Source organism: Enoplosus armatus, chromosome 11 (assembly GCF_043641665.1).
Source record: "Enoplosus armatus isolate fEnoArm2 chromosome 11, fEnoArm2.hap1, whole genome shotgun sequence".
Taxonomy (NCBI): domain Eukaryota; kingdom Metazoa; phylum Chordata; class Actinopteri; order Centrarchiformes; family Enoplosidae; genus Enoplosus; species Enoplosus armatus.
The window spans coordinates 19,581,188-19,607,042 of NC_092190.1; the positions used below are offsets into that span (position 1 = coordinate 19,581,188).

At 39.5% G+C, this 25,855-nt stretch overlaps 1 protein-coding gene across 1 annotated transcript in view; it reads right to left on the minus strand.

Moving 5' to 3' along the window:
* Positions 1–2,490: 2,490 nt before the first annotated feature.
* The window catches only part of LOC139292682 (polycystin-1-like protein 2), a 30,873-nt gene continuing 7,508 nt past the window's right edge, over positions 2,491–25,855 (minus strand). Inside the window, 36 exon segments of the mRNA XM_070915046.1 lie at positions 2,491–2,922; positions 5,407–5,538; positions 5,683–5,784; positions 6,312–6,522; positions 6,996–7,156; positions 8,454–8,581; positions 8,835–8,968; positions 9,263–9,593; positions 11,058–11,243; positions 11,791–11,928; positions 12,031–12,118; positions 12,286–12,526; positions 13,439–13,685; positions 14,706–14,892; positions 15,136–15,359; positions 15,639–15,838; positions 16,492–16,638; positions 17,083–17,261; positions 18,196–18,297; positions 18,414–18,644; positions 18,727–18,917; positions 19,017–19,128; positions 19,377–19,490; positions 20,335–20,466; positions 20,721–20,841; positions 21,362–21,486; positions 21,774–21,920; positions 22,201–22,338; positions 22,520–22,699; positions 22,799–22,941; positions 23,081–23,395; positions 23,507–23,716; positions 24,032–24,176; positions 24,288–24,420; positions 24,702–24,891; positions 25,627–25,777. Coding sequence (XP_070771147.1) covers positions 2,746–2,922; positions 5,407–5,538; positions 5,683–5,784; positions 6,312–6,522; positions 6,996–7,156; positions 8,454–8,581; positions 8,835–8,968; positions 9,263–9,593; positions 11,058–11,243; positions 11,791–11,928; positions 12,031–12,118; positions 12,286–12,526; positions 13,439–13,685; positions 14,706–14,892; positions 15,136–15,359; positions 15,639–15,838; positions 16,492–16,638; positions 17,083–17,261; positions 18,196–18,297; positions 18,414–18,644; positions 18,727–18,917; positions 19,017–19,128; positions 19,377–19,490; positions 20,335–20,466; positions 20,721–20,841; positions 21,362–21,486; positions 21,774–21,920; positions 22,201–22,338; positions 22,520–22,699; positions 22,799–22,941; positions 23,081–23,395; positions 23,507–23,716; positions 24,032–24,176; positions 24,288–24,420; positions 24,702–24,891; positions 25,627–25,777 — 6,093 coding nt within the window. The 3' untranslated portion in view covers positions 2,491–2,745.

A 25,855-nucleotide genomic window follows, 5' to 3' on the forward strand; every position in this document is an offset into this window, starting at 1 on the left:
ATTAATAGTTTTAGTTCTCTTCAGCATCACAACAGGACACTGCAGGACTAGTTAATATCAGCAATGTGATAGTCATACAAACACTTCTTGCACGCTAAAGGATAAGAAAAGAAGGAGGATAAGAGGAGTGGCAATGAACTGATTGCAAGAGGGAGGAGGGCAGAAGTGGACGGCAGGACGAGGGAGAGCATCCCCATGAATAAAGGCAAATAAGTACATCACTATGTGGATCACCATGTGGAGAAGCTCCTTTGAAGATGTTATCATTGGAGGTGTTATGATGATTTTTTAGCAGCTCAACAGTCTCAGCAAAAGCCTCGTCCAGGTATTTTTTGTGGATGTATGATAGCAGAGACAGGGCCGTCTTCCCATTGTGAGGCTCTGAGTGCAGCGTGGGCGACTCAGTCTTCAACCTCTCCTCGTTCCCTATTGGCCAAAGGTTTACTACACAGTCAAGCTCTGGGGTAGAAAAGGATTTAACAAACTGTGAGAAAAAAGTGTGAGTAATTCCTAAATTACTGGGGCTTTGCCCAGCTTGCATCAAATGACATGTCACCTCTAATATCTGTGAAAATCATGACGGTGGAAGCACAAAGAATTCTGAAATACAGATGGTGGAACATGAAGAGAGTAAGATACTACAAAGATAACGAGATGAGGTGCTTGAAATCATTTCAATCAGGAGAGATATGAGTGAACAAATATTTTATTGACACATGCTTACAAAGATGGTGGTGGTGGTGGGGGTGCTGTAGTGAAGCTGTGAGTAGTAATATGATGAACTGGAGGTGAGTGGTGTGTAGGAGGGTCGTGGTGATTTTGTGCTGAAATGACACCTAACAGGAAGCGAGAGGAGAATAGATTGAAGTTTTGTCAGCAGCAATATGATTGGCTGATGGAGATCGGGGCAAAATCTGGTTGAATAAATGAAAGAGTAAATGGTCATAATCAGCAGCTGATTACAGGAAGAGAGAGAGGGATGTGAATGAATGAGGCATAATGACTGACCTTACGCTGAGCTTCATTGAGCAGGTTAACAACGTCCTCACTGTGAACAGCTTTCATTGTTTTCTTCTATGTTAATCTTCAACATTCCTTACAGTGTGGCTCAAAGCATGTTTTTCTTAGATTAGTCTTTCAAAACCAAAATTAACACCCATTACACGCATTGTTCCCATGCCAACTGCAACACTACATTTCAGTAGCAAGATCAGGAAAAGACACAAGATGCTCAAACAACTCTTCTGTACTAAACTGTCCAAAGTACTAGAAAAGCTTGTGGTCTTGGGTAACTACTGACTTGAAGCACAAAAACTAAACCTAACCTTAATCAAGGCTTTCAGTAGCCAAAGCTAACAACATGCGGGACACAGAACATGTCCCTGGTGTCCTGTGCTTTTTTCACCCAACCATGCGCCTCATCTGTGCTGCGTCAAAAATAATCCACTTGTTTACTAGTCTGCCATTTTCACTACACATGGTGGGTTTTCTTTAGAACAGGAGGGGTCATCATGTGTTTTCCACTCAGTGCATTGGATGAAAGTGTTCATGGACATAGATTGGAGTATGAGGATGGATGATGAGGTGTTGGAGGAGGAAGAGGATAGCATCCTCAGAACTTGAAGTAAACAGGATTATTATTGGACAGAAGCATCCATTAAGTATGACGACGGTCTCACGCAGCCCGTGTCATTTTTCTGCCATCAGAGTGCTTTCACTGTGTTCCTACCTTGTCCGTGCCACTATAACAAATATGAAAGAGCCACAAAAGCTACTACCACCTCCAGTCTGGGTGTGTGACAAATGTGACCTTTTAGTTCTGTTCATTCTTATGCTCACTGATTTCAAGAGGAAAACATTTTTAATTATGGAGACTGCAGACACAATAAGCTATCAAGCTGCCTTTGACAGCCTCAGTGATTCCTCTCCTAGAACATAAGAGAAAGACAGAAACGGAGAGAAAAAGAGAGGCCACACAAGCACACGGAAAAGAAGACCTCCAACCTCCAAATCCTGCGCAAGGTAACCAACTTTACCGTGCCCTGCTGTTGTGTGGAAAACTACTCACACTGTGTGCAGCATGAAATCAGGTGGCATTAGCATTACTGACTGCACTTATTTCTTGTAAAGGAGCTGCTCAAAGAGTGTTTGCTGTGGTATTAAACCACACTTGCTATTACCCTGGTAACCTGGGGTGTTGCCAAATTGATCTCACATCCTAAGAATTACAAATGAAAAAAACATCACTTACTGATGACACTTAACAGAAATAGTAATGGAGCGTGAGTCATATCGCCATAGTGCTCTTTAATTGACCAAACACATTAAAGAATAGTGCTCACAAACATTCGATACATATCATAAAATAAACAAATACATACAAAAAAAATCATATATATCATATATTATACCATGCATTAAAACAAACCTATGTTTGTATATTTCCTTGTATTTTATTACATAATTTTAAGGTGTAATTCAGGATCAAGTGATACAATGTTGTATTATTATTATTATTATTATTATTATTATTATCTTATTCACACCAGCAATCTGCGGTGTAATTCTGTGCAGTGTGATAATCATCCATCACACCATATTCACAAAGCAGCACAGTATACTCTGACCTCCCAGTAGGGAGCAAGCAAAGAATAACAAACATGAATTAGTAAGTAAGCATGTGGATATTAGTGCATACAAAGTACAACCGAATAAAGCCGTGTTCCCAGGGGTTCCTGTGACTTGTCAGATGCCTGAAATTGCTTTGGAATTGTTAAGGATATTTCTGCTGTTATTAAGGGTCAAGTCACTGCTCTCATTCACATCAGGCCCCAGGGTGTCTTTGGGATTGTTATATCTGATACCAAAAAGACTGCAGATTTTCTTCAGCACCAGGTCGACAATCTCCTCCTCGTCTGAGGGCTGGGTGAGAGTGGAGAGATGGCAAAATCATTTTTAGAGTGGCAAGACAATATTGGGGAGATGGTTCTTGACACTATTAACTGATGAGGACATATCATGTAAGGACCACTCAGTGAAGGCAATTTGTATCTAACTGTGTGCACGTTTGAATGGTTTGTCTGTCTCTATGTGTTAGCCCTGTAAGAAACTGGCGACCTGTCCAGAGTGTACCCTGCCTCTCGCCCCCAATGTCAGCTGAGATTGGCTCCAGCCCCCTGTGACCCTGCGATAGATGGATGGATGTTTTCTTTGAGGCGGTGTGAAATACAGGCAACTCAAAATGGTAACGCAATTCAGTTCTTGAACAGCTAATGGGGAACACAACAAACCTGCTGAGAATAACAATGAAACATTTGAGTTTCCTCTACTACAGTGACATTTTGTCAAGTGTTTGTAAAAACATCTTTTCATGCTGGGAATGAAGAGCTATCAAGCAACATGTGTCGTGGAGCAACCAATAGCTCCAAACAGAATGCTTCCAGCATTAAACCCCATTCATTCTCAGTGTTTACCGAGCAAGCTCGCTGGTAAGTGGATGAAATGACTGCATTTTCTGACATTTTAACACCATAAAAAAGAAAGTATAACTAAGTAAAAGTTCAACACGATCAGCTCTGTAATTCCCTATCTCCCTGTTTTGTTTCATTGCAGGAGCTGCATGTATATCATCAAGTGAAGTCTATTTTATCTATATAGCTCAATATCACCAATCACAATTTGCTTCAGGGAGTGAGGTGTAAATGCCTCATTCATGACCAGGATCCAGCCTTGGTCTTGCCTGATAGCATTGTATGCCTATGAAAAGGGACTTGCTGTAAACGCAGCTCGAATGTTATGGCTATTTTCAACATTCGCAAGCCTTTCCTGGCCATCTTTCTGCCATCTTTTTCTCCCTGCAGGAGGTCGAATGAGTTTCTATGGAGACTGCCCATTCTAGGAAAACCTACCCTTCCTCCGGACACATTATAAGCTAAAGTGTTTTGTTGACTGCAATTGGTTGCCTTGTATGTTTTGCACTATTGACCAAAGATCTTTCTTGGCTTAAATTCATTGATATTCACTTGTTGTGCATGAATGTCTTAACATAAGATTACATTATGTTGTGAGCGTGTGAATTATGACCATAGTAGCACAATGCATACATAATGTAAATGGACTCTACGTTATGGGAACAGTCCTCCAAAACTAAACACAGAAAAACTGATTAATGCTGTCTCTCATTTCATAATAATGAGTTGAGTTATAATAATCTATTAAACAACTTCACAATTCATTAGTTAATTCATTTAATTTGTTTTACTCTTTTCATATGATAAGGCTGTATATATATATATATATATATCATGTCTTATCTTCCACACTAAATAATAATAATAAATACTGAGGTTTTGCTTACACTTGACAAAACATGATTTGGCATGACTACCAAACTAGCTGTGATGTAGTGTGGAGATCTTGTGTGGAGTGTGGCGATGGAAAGCCTCACACATACAACTTCAGCAGTGAGTGAAAACTGCTGGCGGGCCTACTGCACAGAAAAAGAAAAAAACTGCAGCTGCCACAGAATAGAAAAAGAGATGAGAAACGAATATTCAAAGGAGAAAAAAGGACAGGATGTAAGTGTCAACCTTCAGATGCTTTTATGTTGGCCGTGTCTTCTTCAGTGATTAAGCCAACCGAGCACAGGATATTAACAGACATAAAAAGTCAGGCCTGGTCTTGGCAGCAGCTGTACACAGCGTGAAGAAGCATAATGAGCAGGTAAAATCATGAGTTTTCTTGGAGTTTCTCAGGAAACTATAACTTTTGCTTTGGACACCAGAGGCAAGCATTTAGAGGACATAATGAGGCAGCTGCAGTTCAATGAGCGGCACCTTTGTGAAGCTGATACATGCATTTTAAGAATGTGATTCCTCAGTCAAATACACCTCTGTCTCTCACTGTACCGATTGAAGATTGAGACACTGTGGCACTGTACATTAAAGCCAACTGAAACTGTGTTGCATGCTGTCCACACAGAGCGGACAGGACCCACTGTGAGTCTATTTCCTCCACTTTCATGTGGATTTTCGCCTGTGTGTGATTGGTAGTTGCCTCTGTAGAAGGTCTGGTAGTTGTTAGAATTTTTAAATCCTGTCTTTGTCTTTTGAGCTGCACTGTATGATGATTATTAACTATTAATAGTGCTTGATTTTGTTTGGACACTTGACAGCAGCGAACAAGTTGTAAACACTGACATATTAGCCCATTAAAGCTGCTTTAGCTTTAATGGGCTACAGTGATCTGAAAGCTTGTGTGCCAAACATATTGATTGTGTATTTGTGCATTTATTTATATTTTGTATCAAAACAATGAAGAGAAAAGATTAGACCTTTTTTATTTTTGGTCTAAAAATCTTGATCAGTTGGTCGCTTAGAATAACGAATATTGGGTGATAAATATTACCTTGTGATTCATTTGCTCCTGGTTGAATGCCACGAGGATTACTGAGATCAACAGATTGAGCAGCAAAAACGTCATGAACACAATACAGGAACCAAAGAGTAGTCCACCAAGCAAAGGGGTGCAGTCCAAGACCTGGTCATCAGTGAGACATCAAAATCAGTTTGGATATTGGTTAGAGATTCCCTTCCTCCCCAGTATGCCCTCATTATTACTCCAGAAAAACATATTCAGGTATTTTACACAGCAAATCTGTGAGTAGGGGGAGATCTCACGTACCTCGTCATAGTTAAAGATGCCTATCTGCAAACTGATGATGGTCAGGAGAGCATCCGCTAAGGTTCTATAAGAGGATATCTTCCAGCCATAGATCACATTGCACTAGAAAGATGACCATTATATCAGCAGGGGAGCCACTAAAACCAGTTATGTCTATTTAGCTTTCAGTTTCAATTAAATACATCATTTGGGAGATAGTGGACCTGGAGGGTTAGGTCATTAGTATTTCATACACTTCAGTCATATATTGCCAGTTTACCATAGAGAATATGAACCGTAAATTAGAGGATTCAAATTCATGAATATATTAAAGACAACCTCCCACAGCACCTCCACCATCAGCTCTGTAGTCAAATGTGTGTAAATGTCAGTATCCCCGAGGATACCTTCTCTTAAGAGTGGGGGGAAAAGTTTAACTTTTTGTACTCTCTGTGCTATGCTCTACTCTCCCTGTTAAATGCAATTGAATTTAAAGTTTTATTTTAAACTTCATTTACATTTTAAAATGTGCCTTAATGCAGCAGCTCCAATGAAATAGCAGTGACTTAATATTCTTTCCCATGTAATGATTAACAAGCAGAAAGACTTTGTAAAAGAGGAAGGTCTTGGTAAAGGGGCAAGTTACTCACCACAATGGAATACGCCATGAACATGATCACAATGATCACAAGGAAACTGGATATGTCACTCCAGGCCCGCTGCAGTGCAGCAGTGATCAAGTTCATCTTGGGGTTCAGTCTGAGCAGGTGCCACAGTTTGATGGTGGCGAGCAGGACCAGGAAGGCGATCAGATGCTGGAGCATTGAGTCTGCGGTGGCTGTCTCATAAAAACTGGCAAATCTACATACACAGTAAAGATGTGTGCGTCATGCTCACAATGAAAATGCTGATGCAAGTTTACCATGTTGTTTCTCAGTTGGCATGTTAGCATGCTAACATTTACGAATTAGCACAGCTGAGGCTGATGAGAATGTCATATATTCTATCTCTCTATCCAATAGTTGTTGAGACATTTCACAAAAAAACACAAATGTCAACCTCAGAGGAAAGGTCAAGGGGCCAAGGGGTCAAGGATTTATTAGGATTAATCCTCTGGGAACTATGAAATGACCAACAATCCATCTAAAAGGTGTTATGATATAAAGGTGTTAAGGAGATATTTCAAGACAGACCGACATTGTCATTCCTAGAGCCATGCTGCTAGCAGTAGAACGCAAACAACCACAATGTAAACACTGTTGGTTGGACACTTGTTTTTGCCCTACAAACAAGAGAGCAAACATAAGGTTTAGTGCAGTGTATGTTAGTCTCACTGGTCTTTGTGGTTTTGGTAGTAGGTCATATCGCGGTTCCCAAGCAGGGTCCTCTTGATGAAAACAGCCACGGCGCTCCAGCTCAGTAAGATGATAGTCAGCTCAAGAAGGTTCCACTTGCTCCGGAAGTAAGCCCACCGCTGCTGCTTCAACAATTTTCCCTTCCAGGAAAAGAAGGAAGGGTTGCTAATTTGTAACGTAATGATGAAGGCTTGACAGCTTCCACTAAAAACTCACTTTTTGTATGTAAGCACAGGCATTTTAAATAGTAAATTTGTGAACTATGTGTCTTATTTGTGAAATTCTTAACAGTGTCATGTAAAAAGTGAAAAGAATAAAAATAAATACATTTTAATAAACATTAATGAATATTTTTAATGCTTTTTACTTGTTTATTAGTCACTTTGTCAAATGGTTGGTTGTAGACATGTACTGTAATGTGCATTCACGCAATCTGGTTTAATATTAATGTTAAGATTCTGAATGACTCCTCATGAAACTTTAATCTTAATGCTGTTGATATCGAAACTTCAAGGTGAACTTCAAAGGTGTGTGCAATGATTTAAACAAATCGTTTTTATTATTATTTCTTGCAGTATTAAAAGAACAGAACAGTAATTTCTGTGCATGTGTTACTGAAACCAAAACAATCATAAGACTATTTGTGGATCACCGTACAATAACTCAAGTGCAAAGAAGGACACAGTGGTTCCTTACTTACACAGAAATTACATAATTGACATATGACTCAGCACTATACTAAAAAAAAATATGGTGAAGAAGAAAATGAGCAGTGATTATGACCCGACTAAGAGCTGCTACAAGGTAGAAAAATCATGAATCACAGAGCTGATTAATGCAATTACATCCTTACAACATCAACCCATCATCAACAGATTACTGCTAATGTCCTTAGATATTTCTTTCCTTACGTAGGCTAATAAAGTAATAGGCATACATTCAATGTCCTGTTTAACTTATTAGGGTGAAAGATTACAGGAAACATGAACTGTGGAGTGTAACTTGATGCTCTGAGTCAGCTGTAAATTGCTTTTTGGATTTACAAACAGAACACATACTGAGGTTGATGATTTAACCACACGTGAATTTTAAACACAGTAGCTTCAGAAATTCCATCTCAAGTCAAGCTCTCTAATGTTATTAATCCTCTTGTTAGATTGATTCTCGCCAGTCACAGTGGCAAACAGGATGGTTCTTCAAAAATTGTCCCGAAACCGAAAATCCCTTCAAAGCCTGGGGTGACTGGGTTTATGTGAACGAGAAGACAAATGAGCCCAGCCTGCCTATTATGAGGAGAGTCTGCTTTTGTGAAGCCCTCAGTAAATATAGAACCCCCTGCGAGTCTCATTCAATATTTGAATTCAAAGAGATGCATGTATAACAAAGGACCAATCAACTACTGGAACCACATTCTGTAGTAGTCATGTTAGTAATTACCTGTAGGAACATGTAGTAGAGGATGAAAAGCAAGTATATGACCTCAGCAGCCATGACGAAGATGTGAAGACCACCAGTTGATGGGTAAAGACGAACACTCCTCAGCTCACTGTGGAACTGAAATGCTCCTGTAACATCAACAGGGAGAATGTTATTTAAACACATGCATGCTAGCATGACCTCATTTATAATGTACTGTATATCGACTGAAATTACTGTAAGAAGCTACGAAAACTGACAGAACGGTCTAAGATGCACAGCTTTATATAACGTTATATATATATCCTCCTGAAAATCATCATGGCAAAGCTGCATTCAAGTCTGTGTCTTTGACAAAGCTGTAATTGCATTATTTTTGCAACCTTCAGAGGAAACACTTACCTACGGCTGTGGTCTCCAACAGGAGTGTGACCATGCAGAAGAGGTTCACATTGGCATTATAAACTGTGAACTCTACAAGGATCGCCCTTGTGTACACATCCAACCATTTGTTCTTGAACAGATACTGAAGGGTGCTGTCGATGAAGTAAACAAAAATAATTTTTTACTCTTGGCCTCCGTCTGTTTTCTCTATTCAAGTGTTACACTTGTCTTCAAAAAGTATTTCAGACCAGTTTTGTTCGACTACAAAATAACAGATTTCTACATCTATATATTTATATAAAATGTAAATATATTGATAGCTTTGATAAATCTGAGGGTCACTGAACCTACACACTGAGTATAATGTAAACTCCCAGTCCAGAAAAAAAAGGAAAGACTGTATTTGGTTCTCGTATCGATGCATTTCAGTTTGCTAATGTACGTACTTGCTGGCATTTGGTAAATCTGGGCCGAGCTCTGATACAAAGCCACCTCCCCTGTAGAGCACCATTTTGCCCCAGACAGGGTACGCCCTGAGCTGAGCCTGGGTCTGGTACTTCCACGGGCTGGAGGTGCTCACAGACACATTATCTCTCGTAGAGTGGTTCCAGACAGGGTCATAGGAGCCCATGTCCTCCACCCCCCACGAATACGGAGCGTGACAGTCTGGTACAAACTGGAGCACGGAGCCTGCAATCTGACAGGAGTTCTTCTGCACCCTCAACTGACGAAGACGGGCACTACCCACTAGCTTGGAGTTTCCATCTGTGATGAATCCTGGAACACAGCATTTTACAGTTCTTTTGTTAGTTTAATTCGGTCTGAAGTTCATTTCAGGGTTTTCAAAGATTTCTTCTGAACTAGGGTCTGTTTGCATTTGTGTACAACATATTCAATAGCATATCACTATGATTGCCATTCTGTGCTAAAATTATGTAATCAGAACACACTAAAAGTCACTCGCGCAATACTGTGTTAACTTTACCCAGTACCAATGGGTTGACCAATGTTTTGACCCCGTGTTAGTGTTTTTTTATATTACTGTTGACTCATTTAGCCAAACTAAAATATGGTTATTCACACTGTGGGATCAACTGACCCGCCAAGATGTGGGTGCTAACACTGAACGTAAGCATGGAAGACCCATTCGGTTTTGTCCATTGGCATTTCCAATAAAGTTTATTCAAACAAGACGACGCATCCTATCCAATTTTGACATAAAAAGAGAAAAGCAGCGTTACTTTGTGCATTTGTAATATGATCAGAAAGTAAGAAGCAAAATAAGAAAAATATGGAGCCACAGATGTCTGGAAGATACAAGGCAGCCGACCAAAATTTCTGACATGCCAGAAATCCAATCGATTGTCTGACAGCCAGATCGATAGGATAATCAGGTGTGTCTGATGTGTAAGCTTAAAAAGAGCTAGAGTAGATTGTTATATAAAACACTGACAAAGCATCTCATTGTCTAGTTTGGTTTTTAGTCGTTGGTTCTGGTTAAAGTTAGCCCAGTATTGTGATTTGTTTTGTGTGTGAATGAATTATGTCTGGGTGCAAATACAGACATGCTGTAGTCCCTTTAAAGACATCCAGTGAGAAGATGGGATCACTAGCACCTGTTAATTGCTCCCTCTGGCATTAGCCTACCAAAGGACAAACCCTGTTAGCTAAAACTCTGTGTGATACCAAAAAGATACACATGAAATGAGACACTAAAAGCATCCTGCTCTGCAGCTGTGGGAGCCAGAAGTCTGCTTTTCTGAACAGCATCCAACAGCTTTTCACTCAAACAAGAAGACTTTGGTCTGACAAAAAAGCAAAAAAAATAAAAATAATAATAAAACACATGAAAGTTGATATGACACAAGGCAGAGCAAACTGTTTTGCTTCACTGAGCAAAGCACTTCATTGAACATTTATTATATATTCTATAAGAAAGGAGAACAAAGGCATTTTGGTTTTCATCTGTGTAAGTAAATAATAAACTACAATCCTGGCTGAGCACTATTATCTATCGAGATAAAAACACAAAATTCTTCCTGAGGAAGTCCTGTCCTATCTGAGACACAAAGAGAGACAGAACTACTGATATTTTATATGTAATGTAATTTTATGTAATGGTGCCAATCCCAAGCATGTTCGTTTCCTTGCTATGGTGAATGAATGAATGGATCAGAAAAGAACTGCTTGTGTAATGTAAAGCATTCAGAAAAACACAGAAACACAGAGATACACTTTTACCTGGATAAACTCCAAAAAGGTTATTTAGTAGAGATGTGTTGGCCCAAATGAACACGTCTCCGAGACTCATGCTGTCTGAGATCTCTCCACTGAAGCTGTCCCGGATGTGTTGGTTCAGGAAAAAAGCATTGGGATCTCTCTGGCTGTACGCCACCAGCAGCAACATCCACAGAAACCCCATGTAGGCTGCAACAAATGGGCATGTTATAATCCAAATTCACCATGCGATAATGTCAGAGTCAGTTAAAATTAGTAAAGTAAAGCAGATGCTGCAATTTTTGATGAAACATTTCCCCTCAGTGATAAATAATAATTAATTTGGGGCTGTGCTGAATAAATGAGTGAATGCAAAACTTACATTGGAACGCAGGCCGGAAAGAAGGCAGGCTAAGAAAAGCTGTGCTTCAGTTTACCTTACAGTTGGTTCGGTTTAAGCCATTTTAATTCAAAGAGACAGCTGTGATGTTTACAGCCACAGAACAGCACATATTAAGCACACAATAGAAAGAGTGAAAATATCTTCATGATGCTAAACCACTGTGTTTGAATTTTGGAGCCTGAAAACTGGCGTGGGACCAGGGGATGAGATCTGGGTAATCTGTTGTTTCAGGTTTCAGGCCTCAGGAGGAGACAACTTGGAACAAATTAACTTGAACTGTGTTTGATCTGGTGAACATACTAATCGTCCCTTCTGAAATACCCACAGCAAAATAAAATCAGTGTTTCTACTTACACAAAATCTCCCTGAGAAGGGCAAAGGCTTTCTGTTCCATAATCTTGTTCCTTCTCATCCTTTCAATGTCTGCAGGGGTAGGAGGCTCATAGAGACCGCTGTCCCGTCGTCCGATTGTTTGTTGGTCCTTACAGTCACCTGTGGCTGAAGAGGTATTTGTTTGTTTGTAGTAAAATCTAAACATTAATGAGTCAAAATTAGAGACCAAGAAAGTGTATTTTGGGAGAATTTATCATGTACCTTGATTTCCTACAAATGCCACATTTTGAAAATCTTCCTCATCAAATTTGTTTATCACAAGTGCAAAGAAGATTGCAAGACATAGAACCTGTGGTAAAATACATGAACATAAGTGAAAATAGATGCAGAATGTGCCCATAAAGAATGATCTCTGTAGGAAAGTTTAAACTATGAGAAAACTCTGAAATTAAACTTTCTAAAACACAACATGAATTGTGTTGGATGAAGAGGGGAAGGCACCTTCTTCTCACTCACCTTCAGTGGCTGAATGACGAGGATACTCTGAAAAAAGGAGACTATCATGGATACCAACCAGCTTACGGAGCGTTCCTTCCCAAATTTCAAACCATAAAGCATTGTGTAATATCCCGCTACAACACTGGTTGCAATCACTAGCAGCCAGCCGACAAAAAGAAACCACCAGGGTAGCCCTCCATGACAACACGGCCTTTTCTTCTGACTACCATCACCATCAGTGCTGTCAACAGGGCTCAACCTGCGAGTGAAAGCAGTGAAAGAATGCAATTTACTCAAATACTCTTCGTTTGAAGTGCAATTACTGCATTTCACTTGAGTATTATCATTTTGCATGTTTTAGCTCATTATCCACAGATTGTGTATTCCTTAATGAAGAGTTGGAGATTTCGCTTTCTTGCCAATATGAAGCTACAGCGGTTAGCTTAGTTTAGCATAAAGACTGGAAGCAGGGGGACACAGATCTGTCCAAAGGTCACACATTTTACCGTTCGATTAATCGTTACAAAAACAAATATCAAAAGGACAAGTGGTGGTTTTATGGACAGTTTCACGCTGCAGCAATTTCTGAACAGCTGCTGGGTGCAGTGACTTGCCACCATGAGGTTGCCAGGAAGTCAGTGTGCCAGGCCAAAACATAGTTACTGCATGTAAACCCTGTAAAACCACAACTCGTCGTTGTTACATTTCTGTTTGTGTACCGATTAAACAAACAAGATATGAAAATCAAAAAATGTGTGATAGAAGTAATCTATCACAGTGAACAATTTAAAGACTCCTGACAAAGTTATATTAATGATACAGTTGTGGGCAGGGACCATCATATTCAAAACCTGAAAAACACAATGCCGAACAGCAGCTACTTTCTTTTCTTGGAAGTCGAAGTGTCCTTGAAAGCACGACCAAATGTGGTCATCAATGGCAACTGCATTATCCAGTTGTGATAAATAACGATGGAATAAACAAGGCAGTTAAGACAAACACAAATAAAGAGATAAAGATGAAATGAACACAAAGGCGATTAACGATTCACTTTAAAGACTATGAAGTGACTTTCAAGGCTCTGGCATACTCTGGAAAGTAAAACTAAATATACAGTCTGTAGATAACGTGCTAACACATGCAAATCCACCAGTGTGGTCTTTATAAGTACTTCTTCTGGGTAAGTTCATCTGAGTTGACACAGCTGAATTTGAAGAGCTGATCTTCAAGAAAGCCCTTCATGCCCTGGACTTGCTGCAGAGCCCGGCTGTAGCTGTGTGGGGTGGGAAAGCAGGAGGGTCCCAGCAGACTCAGCTCTTTGTCTATGTGACACAGCTGCCGGTATAGATAGTGGGTTTTGTTGCTCTTCTTTTGAATCCCCTCCACTGTTGACCCAGGAAGCATACTAGCATCGCCCTCTGAAAACGTACATCATTTACAGTTCTTAAGCATTTTGGCACATGTTGCATGAGACGTGTTCAGGCAGACAGTGAAGCAAGTTTTCGCCTTTCGTCATTCACGCAAATTTGACCACTTGTCCATCTGTGCGGTCAATGTTTATTCGTCCCAAACAGCCAACGTACCAACTGTGTGTTAGCTGTATGCAAGCCGACCGTGTCTGTGAGAGTGTGCCTTTGTGTTCAGCTCGCCTTCTGACTGAAAACTTTCTGTTACTTCCCTTCAGTCTCTCTCCTTTTTCCTTTTGTCTCTGTATGTTTATGAAGCAGATTCATAAAGCTGCGTGATACACGGAACATTTTCATACAATTTGAAACATTTTCAACTCATGCTGACGCATATTTGTGTCAATTTGCACCGTCACAGGCGAATTCACACCTAACTGCATCTTTCCATCGACTTCATATGCTGTCGCGACTCCTCTTAAATTCTCTGTCTGAACACACAATGAATGTGATGCTTAGGGAGCGAAGTCCAGCCCTGTTTTACTACAACGGACAATGGATTTTGACACTTTCCTTTTGATAAGCCAAAACACAAAGTGATTTTCTGTGCACATTCTATGCAAAGCATTTAACAGAATAACACAATTTGGTTTTGTTGCTCTCAAATTTTAAATAAGACAACTAAAAAGTCTGGCCCTGTTGTCTTATAAGTTCTAGCCTCAGTGCGTGACATTTCATAAAAGAAGAAGATATGAGTCGAGCTCATATCTTTACATTTATGTTGTGAAATTTTAACAATATAGAAATATAATTAAATTAATTCCTCTAAAATACGTTCTAGAGATAAAGTGAAGAGAAGTCAATGGAATTTAATTTGCAAGCAAGTGCAGTTATAACATCCCTCTGCATCAAGCTTCTTTAAAGGACTATTAAAAGAAATCAGTAAAAACTCCATACTATAAGAGCACTGTACCCAATAAAGACAGAATCGTATAAACTGTCACAATATCACCACTATCTGCAGCAGGTACATACCTGGTAGTTGAGGCTGAGCGAGGCTGTGGAAGGTGTCAAAGGTTTTGTTATTCTGTTTGATGAAGTCTTCCACCACAGAAAGGACAGCATTGATATCAAATTGTTGTCCAGGCCCAAACTTTGACTCGGTGCATGGTATGTTGCATTTCACAGACTTAGACAGTGAATGGGCAATTCTCGTTATATCCTGAGAGAGAAAATGTTCAAATACAAAAGTGTTTTTTTTTATATAAAATTACACACAATATACAATATGTGGAATTGCAATATACGCTATATGAATTTGAGATTCATTATTTATGTATCATCACTTTTTGAATGTACATGGAGTGTCATAGGCCATAAAAACTGATTATTATAGCAGCCCTTAAATACTGAGAGCAAAAACTATAAATAGCTACCGAGCGCATGAAAAACCTGAAGCACCTACCCTGATGACTGTGTCTAATGTGACACTGACATTCATGTTGGTGATCGCAGTCTGAGAGAAAGTCTGTTCAAGGGAGTCTGGTTTTTCTGTTTTGCGCTGGCAACAAGACGTCTCCCGGGGACGAGTATTTCTAAAGACACTAACAATAAGGATATTCACGGGAAACATGATGAGGGAACTTTGAACTCCAATCATGAACTGTTGCCAGGTAAACTCAAAGTGACCTGGAAACAGAGAGAGAGGTGAAAGAGAATGTTTTTGTTGTCCACAAATTGATAAATAAATTTGTGTCTTAAAATGGTGTTCTTGGACTTATATATAATATATATAATATATATAATCACATAATGTTTGGTACAAGGTCATAAAGTAGACTACAGACTTCTGAAAATTGAAAGCACATAAAGGTCTTATACGCAACGTACATATAAAAGAGACAACCCAAGATCAATAACATCCCTGGCCTTTTTTCTTAGAGTAAATTGAACTGAAAATGTGTATACCAAAATCCATGGTCTGATCAGAGGGATCTGTTGGGATGCCATAAAACATGATGCTGGTCAGCATGGTACAGAGCAGCAGGGAAAAACAGCAGGAAACTCTCTGAACACAAGTGAAGGTGCTGCTCGGCGGTCGGCTGATCACAGAGTACCAGAGGTGTCCGTCGCTGAAATCTTTAGTCGTCTTCATGAAGAACAAATTACTGGAAAAGAAAAGCAACAAGGGGTAACACATTTTAAACCTCCGTGAACTACCAATTACTGTCGGATTAGCGTCACATTTTTTATCTCTTTTCAGTCATTTTATCGCTGCTAAACCTCAGCGTAGCTCTGTAAGAGTGCGTAAGGACAAAAATATAAATAAGTCATCAATAAATCTTCACCTCATTGTCTACGCTGAACATTTAGGGGCTCGATGGGCATCAGGGGTAGATGACAGTTTTTATTATCATTATTTTATTTCACTTAAACTGAGTTGAATTCAAATGAATTATACATCTGTCTGTAGCCGGATATATATCACTCACATTTACATTTTCTTTCTATTCATCAATGGATTTTGTTCTCGTGAATCAAAATGCACAAGTGTTTTCAAGCATGGAAGTGGGAGCTCAATTGAAAGCTACATCCTGCCTGCTGGTCTTCATATGTGACTTTGTCATATTTCAAAATCTGTGCACGCTGGAAACAAGCAAAACTCCAAACCAGCTATTGCATTTCATTTGCATTTTATCTATGCTCTCATCATTCATATTCAAATGAAAAGTCCCTGTTTTGCCCCTGTTCACATTCAGACTTCAACAGTGTGCCTGTGTGTATAATTGCGCTGCCCACTTCCTCAATGCCTATACCTTACCTGAACCTCTTCAAATCCATCTCTGTCGCAACAGGAAAAACTTTATCGAGGGAACAATCACCCATGTCTATGGCCAGCCAAGAGTTGCATAGAAAATGCCATTTCTGCTCCGTCTGTAAATCCTGCACCATGACATTCCCTACATACCTGAAAAAATAAATGGTGGAAACGTAAAAAACATAACAACTTTTAAATGATAAATAACCTTTATTCATGTGACAGTAGATCTAAAAGTTCATAGTTACACCATAGTTGAAATGACACTAAAATGCCAAAATTGTTTTTGTCTCGAAGAGGACAAAATATTTTGTTACACTGAGGAAGCACTAAAATAACTGAATTGTATTCGATGACTGTGTTCTCTTGAAAAGAAGAGCAAGTAATCATCTGTAAGGTAAGGATAGTCGTGAGCCAAGACAGACTGTACTCACATGACTTACATACTTGATTATTATTTTCCATGTTCACTGTGTTCTAGGTCACAACAACTACATTAGATGTCATGACTGATGTTATGTTATGACAGTTAGAGATAGAAAATACTTATTAATACTTATAATACTATTTTGAGGACATTTTAAATTTTCCCACCAGGCAGGATGGCTTCCTGAGTTGTTGTGCCACAGTCTGATGCCCTGCAGGTCTCCCAGCGAGAAGGGTGTAGTTATCAGGAACATATCCACCGCACCTCTCCCAAACACACATTTCTTTGGATCTGTCAGGTGATGTGGTTCACCGTTTCTCTCTGCACCCAGCAGAGTTATAGTCACCTGAAACAGTTCAATACACTGTCTAAAACTGTAAAACTGAAAATAGAAGCACTTCACTTGTATGCAGGGTGATGGAAGGGTGAACAATCAGCAAGACCTCCGCTGTGACCCTTAGACAGCAGGGAGCCTCAACAAATTCTGCATCACACACATTTGGCTAGTTAGTGCAATTCAATAAAAATGGCAGAATAATTAGAATAATTATTTCATGAAATCGCATGAAATGTCATCAGCAAAGTTCAAGTGTGTGAAGTACAGATAAATATATTTATCCCAGTACAGTTGCTAAAATGTCAAAATGATGCAACAGCACACATTGTTACAGAAGATGTTCTGCGAATCTCATTCGTGATATTCTCTCAGACAGACAGACAAAAAAAAAGAAGCCAAATACAAACGCTCAGCGAGGTATGACTCAGTTATGGTTTGGACTGAAAACAATATTGATTATAAGCAAACCTGTAAAAACAACCTTCAGTGTTAAAACCAAAACATGAATGTATTTATTATTAATTAAAGCTGTAATAATAATTGATGTTTTGGCCACAAAAACCAGCATGAGCTGAAAACACGACACTGACATATTATCAGCTAAATCTTTATGGCTAACGCGTTAGCAACATTAGCATTCCTTTGACCATCTTACAGAAGTCAGATATCTGGGTCTTTAGCTGTTAAATGCTCCACTATATTCACCAGCTGGTACATAAATTAAAGGGTAGCTAAAAAGCACAAGTGGGTGACCTGCCATCTGTGTAACAAAAGCAACACAGAGCAGAAGAACTGCTGGTTTAAGGTGCAATTGAGAGCAATGAAGCAAACTGATGAGTAGCCATCTATTTTCCAGTTAAAGATTTTGACTGCATTATAACCTGACATCCTTCTAACTCTAACTCCCTCAAAGAGCAGAGCCTTTTCTGCCAAATCCATTTACCTGAGAGGAAGTGGAGGCTCCTCTCCGATGCCCAGTGCTGACACTCAACAGGTAGCGGTACTCGTCCATGGGGTCGTTGTCCTCCAGCACAGTCACCTTCACCTGCAAACCAGCCAACACACAGCATCTTAAAAGAAATATGCTTTTTTTTAACTGGGAACCTGAGTACATTGCGGCTAATGTTACTGAATTGCAGTGGTGCTGGAGATATACCGTACCTTGGACGTGTCTTGAATATCTTTCCGTCGTGCCCACACAACCACAACCAGATAGGCCACAAAGAGAGCCCCCACGAAACAGACAACCACAGGATTCTCAGCAAAAGTCCCAAACAGCTCAGCGGTGCGTGACGGGTCGACAAGGTTGGGAGTGACAAAGAAAGAGCTCCCGAAGAAGGTGAGGTGGTTGCAGAGGCACTGGGTGACTAAATGTGTGCTCTGAACACCAACCTTGGAAGACAGCATTTACTTTAGTTATTAAAGTTTTGGCATCATGTTACAAATGACAGGTAGATTGAATCACTGCATTTACCCTGCATCCAAAATTGTTCCAATCCAATTTTGATTCATCCCAAAATTGACACGATGTAGTGATGGAGGTAATCGATAAGCTGGCATTGATGGATTTTATGCCCGGACCTACAATGGGCCTCACTACAAGATAGTGCACTCCAGTGTTTCCCTTTAAATCCTTAGGGTCTAGTAGCCAAGTGTATCTTTCATCTGTATAAGACACACACTCAAGTACTCAAGTAATGTCAATCTAATTAAATAGGCACTGAAAACACACCGTGTCCACCAGTAAGCAAAGAGGATTATTACCTTGTGTTCCCTGGTGAGGCATCTCTGTCATCGCTACATGATTTGTTTCAGTGGGGTAGTTCATATAGCCGAGGAACAGTTTGAAGGGTAAAGAATCTTTTGAAGGCGCCATCTTTAAAAGGTTTAAAAGGGTTATTGAGTTGCAGCAAAATCTCAATGCAAAAGTTAGTGTAACCGCAATAGCAAAGGCAGCCTCATGATATCAAGATTAAAGACCAAATGGCACAATTAGGAAAAATATAATAAGTAACACTTCTAGTATCTTGCTATTCATACAGTTAGTAAAGTAGACCAAAGCTGATATGAAATTAGTATTTTATTACACGTCTCAGAAGTGGAGATAGAAACATCTTACTGGACCTTTAACACCAGCGTAGTGTCAGCTGAAGGGATGTCTATGACCGTCGTGCTGTAGTTCCCCAGGTCCAAAACAGACGTGTTCACCTGCTCTTCAACATGCCTTGGCAACAGAATCTGATGCCAGAAAATAGATCCAAATATCATATTTTGCTCTCAAATGTAAAACAATCCTCCTTCAGTAGTTTAAAATCTAATAAAACATTTCAATAAGCAGGTAGCATAACAATAATAATAATCATCATCATTTCTAGTGTCTCATTTACAATATTGTACAACTATTCTGCCTGAAATGATTGTTGGCTCACAAGTTGAATCACATCAGCTTAGTGTTGGCTTCATCAATCCTGCAAGTTATAATAATGAATAAGGTATACATGGCTCTATGGGTTTGGTAATTAACAGTCTTAATTGTGGCTTAGTGTCTCACAAATGATGTGTGTTCCCAAATAATTTATCTTTTTCTATTATAATTATTTTATCTTAAAATGGTCCAAAGCTGAAGACGGGAAAAAAAGTGTTGTTTATTATATATTATATTAAACACGTGTAATGTGATTTTATTCAATACCGTGCCTCTCATGATGTTAACCAAACCTATAGAGCAGGAAAAGTTGAATGTGTGTTAATAATTATAAAAGGTGAAGTACTAATCATCAACATATTCACACTGCTAACATGAACAAACTGTAGACTTTCTGTCTGCCTAGTTCATGTGAATTCAGTGACTCATTGCCTCCAAACAGTAAATAACAGCAACAGCTATTTTCGTGAGTGGAGGTGGACACAAAGCACATTTTTATGCTCAGAACATGCAGCACACCTGGGGTGCACTGAATACAAAGGAATGAGTGAATGAAATATTCACATTATGTACAGTATGTACAAGATGCTTAAAAAGAAGGTATATATTAGCCCCCACAGGGAACAGTACAGAGCAATTCTTAGATGCTGCACTGACCTCAATGTCCTCACTCAAGTTCTCCACAGGGATACTGGAGCCATCTTTCGTTGTGAGGGATAGAGCGCCTATTAGGCCACTGATGTCCCCCTTCTCATTCCAGGAAAATGGGTTTTTACCTAAACTCAGCATCTGTAGCAAAGTAGGTTTAAACCCTCATTATCAAGTCAGAGACTTTGGAAAATTGAGAAAAAACAGTGATCTAACATGCACACCAGCCTCTGTAAAACACTGGGACCTGCGCGCACTAGGGCCGCCCCCTGGAGGTCAGTGATTCGAGACCCAGAGTTGTCTCACATTTTGTCACTCGAATCACTAGCCACATCATACTGAAGACAAGACATCAGTAAAAATTTAAATACAAATGAATATACTAATATACTTACTCGTATATCCACTGGTTCATCTGAAGGAAGCGTATCAGAGGGTAGCATTGGGAGGGAAAATGAGGGGCAGGAACAGTTGGGAATATTTATAGACTCTGTGTGCAAACTTCCCGGTGTCACTCTAAGGGAAAAGATAAAAAAGTACTCATGTTAGTAAATTATTAGTCAGTTATGCTTTTTGTTTTGAATTTTAGTTTTAGTGTTCTTCACTAGGCCCACTGGTGTGTTCAAATCAACACTTTCAGGATCTTGCCGGGGGCAATTGTTTTGAGTGCTGTTTGGGGTGCTGTTTTTGATGTTGTGGTGTGCTGGACTATTTATTTGGCTGCGTGAAAACAACCAGCAGAGAATCATGACATTAGTGCTCCAGTCCAAGAAACAGTCCTGCAAATAAACCCCCATTTGTAGTGATAATTGGTGCTTTAGAGGTGCTAGCAGGCAAAATTTGTTACATTTAGACAGAGCCAGGCTAGCTGTTTCCACCTGTTTCCAGTCTTTATGCTAAGCTATGCTAACCTGCTGCTGGCTGTAGCCTTATACCATACGGATGAAAGTGGCATCAATCTTCTCATCTCTTTCTCTTTCTCACTCAACTCTACGCCAGAAACAAATTAAGCGTATTTATTTGAGAAGGAGCTTACCTTTTAACAAACACATGAATATGAGCTTGTTGGATGATAGTTGGCTCTTCGTTAACATCTTTAAATGCTAACAATGCACTCTGTGCATTGGTCAGAGCAGTGAGAAGGGCATCAGAGATGCTTTTCTGCAAAGGATAACACAAGGCATTTACAACTACGGAGAGGTTGCTTAATATTTTAAGACAAGATTCCAGGAAGGACGGGTGATGAATCACTGGCCATGCTCCTAGTCACTAAACCCATCGTTCCAGACAACATTTTAGACTAAGCTGAAAGACAGTAGGCGTTTTTGAACTGTAAATGTTCTTGAGGGGTTACAGCCACTGATCAGCACATGTAATATTTAAATCACCCAACCTTTCCCTGGTGAAGTAAATCACATCAGCACGGGCTCTAAGGTTAAATGACTCACATTGGAAGAATAGTCCAAGATATTGTTGGCTCCTTCCACAATGGCGTTGGCTGCAAAGTGTATTTCTCTCTTGTTTTCTTCACTTTTGTTCACGTGCATGTGGAGGAGCGATGAGCTGAGGTTAGCAAGGAGTAATGAAGCCTCTTCCTGGCGGTGGGAATAAACTATCACCATCACAGGCATATTTTTTTGTCATCAAGGACATTATAACACACTCCTGATTTATTACCTCTAATATTCTGCCACAAATACACAGAAATTTGAAGGTTGAGCTAAGGCAGCCTTGTCCTCCTATTCATTAACATAAATCAGTGAGCCTCAGTAAAAGCAGCCATTTATGATTTTATGCAAAAATGACCTATTATTATTATTATTATTATTATTATTATTATTATTGTAATGTCATTTTCTGCTCACTGTATTTTACCTGAGCAGAGAAACTGAGTTCGGTGCCTTTCTGGACGACAGCAGTAAGTCCTCTGGCCATTACCTGAACTTCCCCTGGGGTGTTGGAAGGAGTTTCTTTTACTGTGTCAATCATTATGCCCAGCATCTGCTCACGAAGCTTCAACAGACAAAAGCATTAAAGTATTTAAGATATTGGTATTTAGTTTAGTATTCAGTAGTACAATATCTTTTTTACCAAACAAAGAATGTTAATTTTCTTGGACTAGTCAAGTTGCACTGACACTTTTGCCGTTCAAGTTCCAATTTGTTCTATATTTACAATCTGCGAGTGTATTTACCTTTTGCTTATCAGCTTTTTTCAATTCATTAGACTGTCCGTTCAATTTATTGGACACAGAATTTAAGATTTGTCCCACATTTGATCCTGACAGTAGACCATGTTTCCTTAGCTGAGCCACTGCATTCTCCACTGTAGCCTTAAGATCATCTACTGAGGAGGCCGCTGTGGAGTCCAGCACCTGAGGAGAGAAAGCCATGTTCTTACACTAAGTAGGGCATTTCCACAGGTCTTGTTCTGTCAGTAACCCAATTTCTTAATCGTCATGTTTTTGACAAACCTGTGTAGTTATAGTGGTGCTTGCTACAAAGCTGCTATTTCTTGCAGTTGCTTTAATAATCACGTTGTAATTGGAACTGCTTTCTCCAAGTGGAAGGAAGAGAGACTTCACTTCATTGTTCTTACTGCAACGCAGATGCTTACCTGACAATTTTCAAGAAAATAGATTAATACATTTCTGGGAGAGTACTTGTGTTATTATGTTGAGTTATTATGTGATAACTGACTGATAAGTTAGATAAATCAGTCGTCACAGAAATGTTTGCCAACCTGGATTACTTACCTTCATGAGTCTTGAAACAATACTGACAGTTAGAACAAGGAGTTTCAGTATTGCAAGTTATTTTGAAAGCATCAAGGATTGTTCCACTCGCTGGTGATATGCTACACTTAAGGCTATCAAAATTGTTGGTGGTTGCCGGTGAAGATGTATCACTGGTTGTCGCACTGATAGTACTGCTAGCAGGGGAAGTAGTGATAGCGGCGTCAGTGGGGATATTGGTAATGGCGGCAGTAGTGGCGATAGCGGTGGTAGAGGGGGTAGTGGTGGTAGAGGGGATAGCGGTGGTAGAGGGGGTAGTGGTGGTAGTGGTGGTAGAGGGGGTAGTGGTGGTAGAGGGGATAGCGGTGGTAGTGGTGGTAGAGGGGGTAGCGGTGGTAGAGGAGTTAGTGGTGGTAGAGGGGGTAGTGGTGGTAGAGGGGGTAGTGGTGGCACTAACAGGGCCAGGTGGTGTAGTGGCAGGACCAGCAGTAGTGGTTGTTCTTTCATCAGAGTGTCCAGCTTCTCCTTTCGTAACAGCAACTGTCGTGGCAGCTGGTTTTTTGGTGGTTGGTGGAGTTGGTTCCTTTGCTGATGATGATGATGATGATGATGATGATGTCTTTATGGTGTATTTTTTGTAAAGAGGTACGACATCCACTTTCGTATAAAAGGAAAAGGACAATGTGTTTTATTTCCAAGAAATAAAGGTGATATTTTGGAATAACAGGTTTGTTAATCTTGATTAAATAATAAAAAAAAAACATGAAAGACATATGTTGCACATGTTAAACTTTACACCAAGGATATACATGAGAAAACTACTCCCATTATTAACCCTTCGTTACCTCTGTATTTTATGCAACATTGGCACTAATTAATAATTGGTCTGTATCCCAGAAATGATTAACAGACTTTGGCAAGATAATTCAAAGAGCAGCTTTAACATTATTTCACTAACTAATGTGTACTCACCAGAAGTTATCACCACAGTGACGTCCTGTTTTTTATACTTGGCCATTCTAAGATACATACGATTCACAGTGTATTCAGTCCCACCAGTCTGTGTATGTATAAGTGGTGTTTGCTTTGCCTTTTTGTAGCAGTACATTGTCTCAGCCTGTAAATAAATGAACATGAAAATGAAATCAATGGCAAATTGTTTTTACAACATTTAACAGTATTTGATCTTTCAGTCCCAAACAATTCAGAATTAACTTATCAGACTTACTTTCCACTGATAGTCGTATCTTGGGTCCTCAATGTTCCACACAACTTGTGGACACGCATGTCCTACACATTTCATTTCAATTTTTGCATGCTTGTTTGCCTTTACTGGGTTACAGCCTTCAGTACAATAGAGACTGTGGTACGACAAATACATATATCATTTGGTTAACACACAATGTTAACGTCTCAAAAATGATGTCTAGTAAAACCATATGAGGGTAAAATGTAAAACAACAACCTATTAATGCTTTACTCCATGACTCATTTGTTTGGTCATTTATGATAAGGTTGTTCACAACGCAAGCAAGAAACATTTCAAGTTCACTCTTAAGAAAACAGTTAAACACATAAAATACTCGGTCAGATTAGGTCTCAAGAACGCAGATGAGAATGTCAGATCAGTTTCAAAAAGTACCTTAGCCAATTTGGCATGTTAGTCCGAGGGGTGAGGGTGATACATATGGATTTGGTTTTCTCCACATCATTATCATCTTTGTCTATCACATTAAAATGATAATTATTAAATTGAAATGGATCTGGTAGGCAGTTTGTTGTAATGACGTAAGTCAGTCCAGGGAAATTTCCTTGGCAACGACAGGGATATTCTGTGAATCGACAAGGAAAGTCATTATACTACTGCAATAACAACTGACATGCTGCAAAACATTTAAAACTGATAATTATGTTTGTATATCATGAGTGTAACGTGGCTTGTATTGGACTTGGATACCGTGTATCTAAATATGCACTGCACTGGTTCGTCTGAGAGGGATAGATACACATCCCATCTTATTTGGCGCTCATGTTAATGTGCTCAGATACTGTGTCAACAACAGCAATCTCTTTAACCATATTGTAAAAAGGCAACATCTCCTTTCTGGCCTGGGATACTTTGGCCTGGGATGAGTTTGTCTCTTCTGGCTTTGAATAATGAAAGCTTTTCTTTGGGATATTTTGGGAAGATGAATAATTACACAGTACCTGTTGGCTAAGCACATCCTATTTTTTTTTTTTACAAATGATCTGAAACAGCAGATCTTGGACACTTTAGGCAAAAGAATCATGACTGTCCAATCATAGCTTAGCAACCGTATCCGGGCATGGCGGGCCTGTCAAGCTGCACACATGCTGAAGCGGTGTGCATGGAGATGTAGTAAGGGTAGTGGGGCTTAGCGAACTCCTTTACATGTAATGTTCTGGCCTAACATGCAGCTCAGATGATCAACATATATACAAAACATCAAAATGTGTTACTTTATGAAACGTATAATACACAAATATGAAAATATTTAATACATAATCTTTTGTTTGGAAAAGAGTAGAAGTAGCACGGTTCTTACTGCATGTCCACTGGTATCGTTTGTCCGGGTCAGTTAGTTTGAATGCGTGCTTTATTGAAAGTGTGATGTTTAGTTCTTTGGAAGGCACTGAATCTGAAGGTGTTGCAATGATATGTATTGGAGATCTGATCACTCTAATATGTTTCTGTCTCTGAAAAAGAAAAGGAACACAAGGATTTATAAATAATGCAATACACATTTCAAGATGAGGGGGGAAAAACTATACATT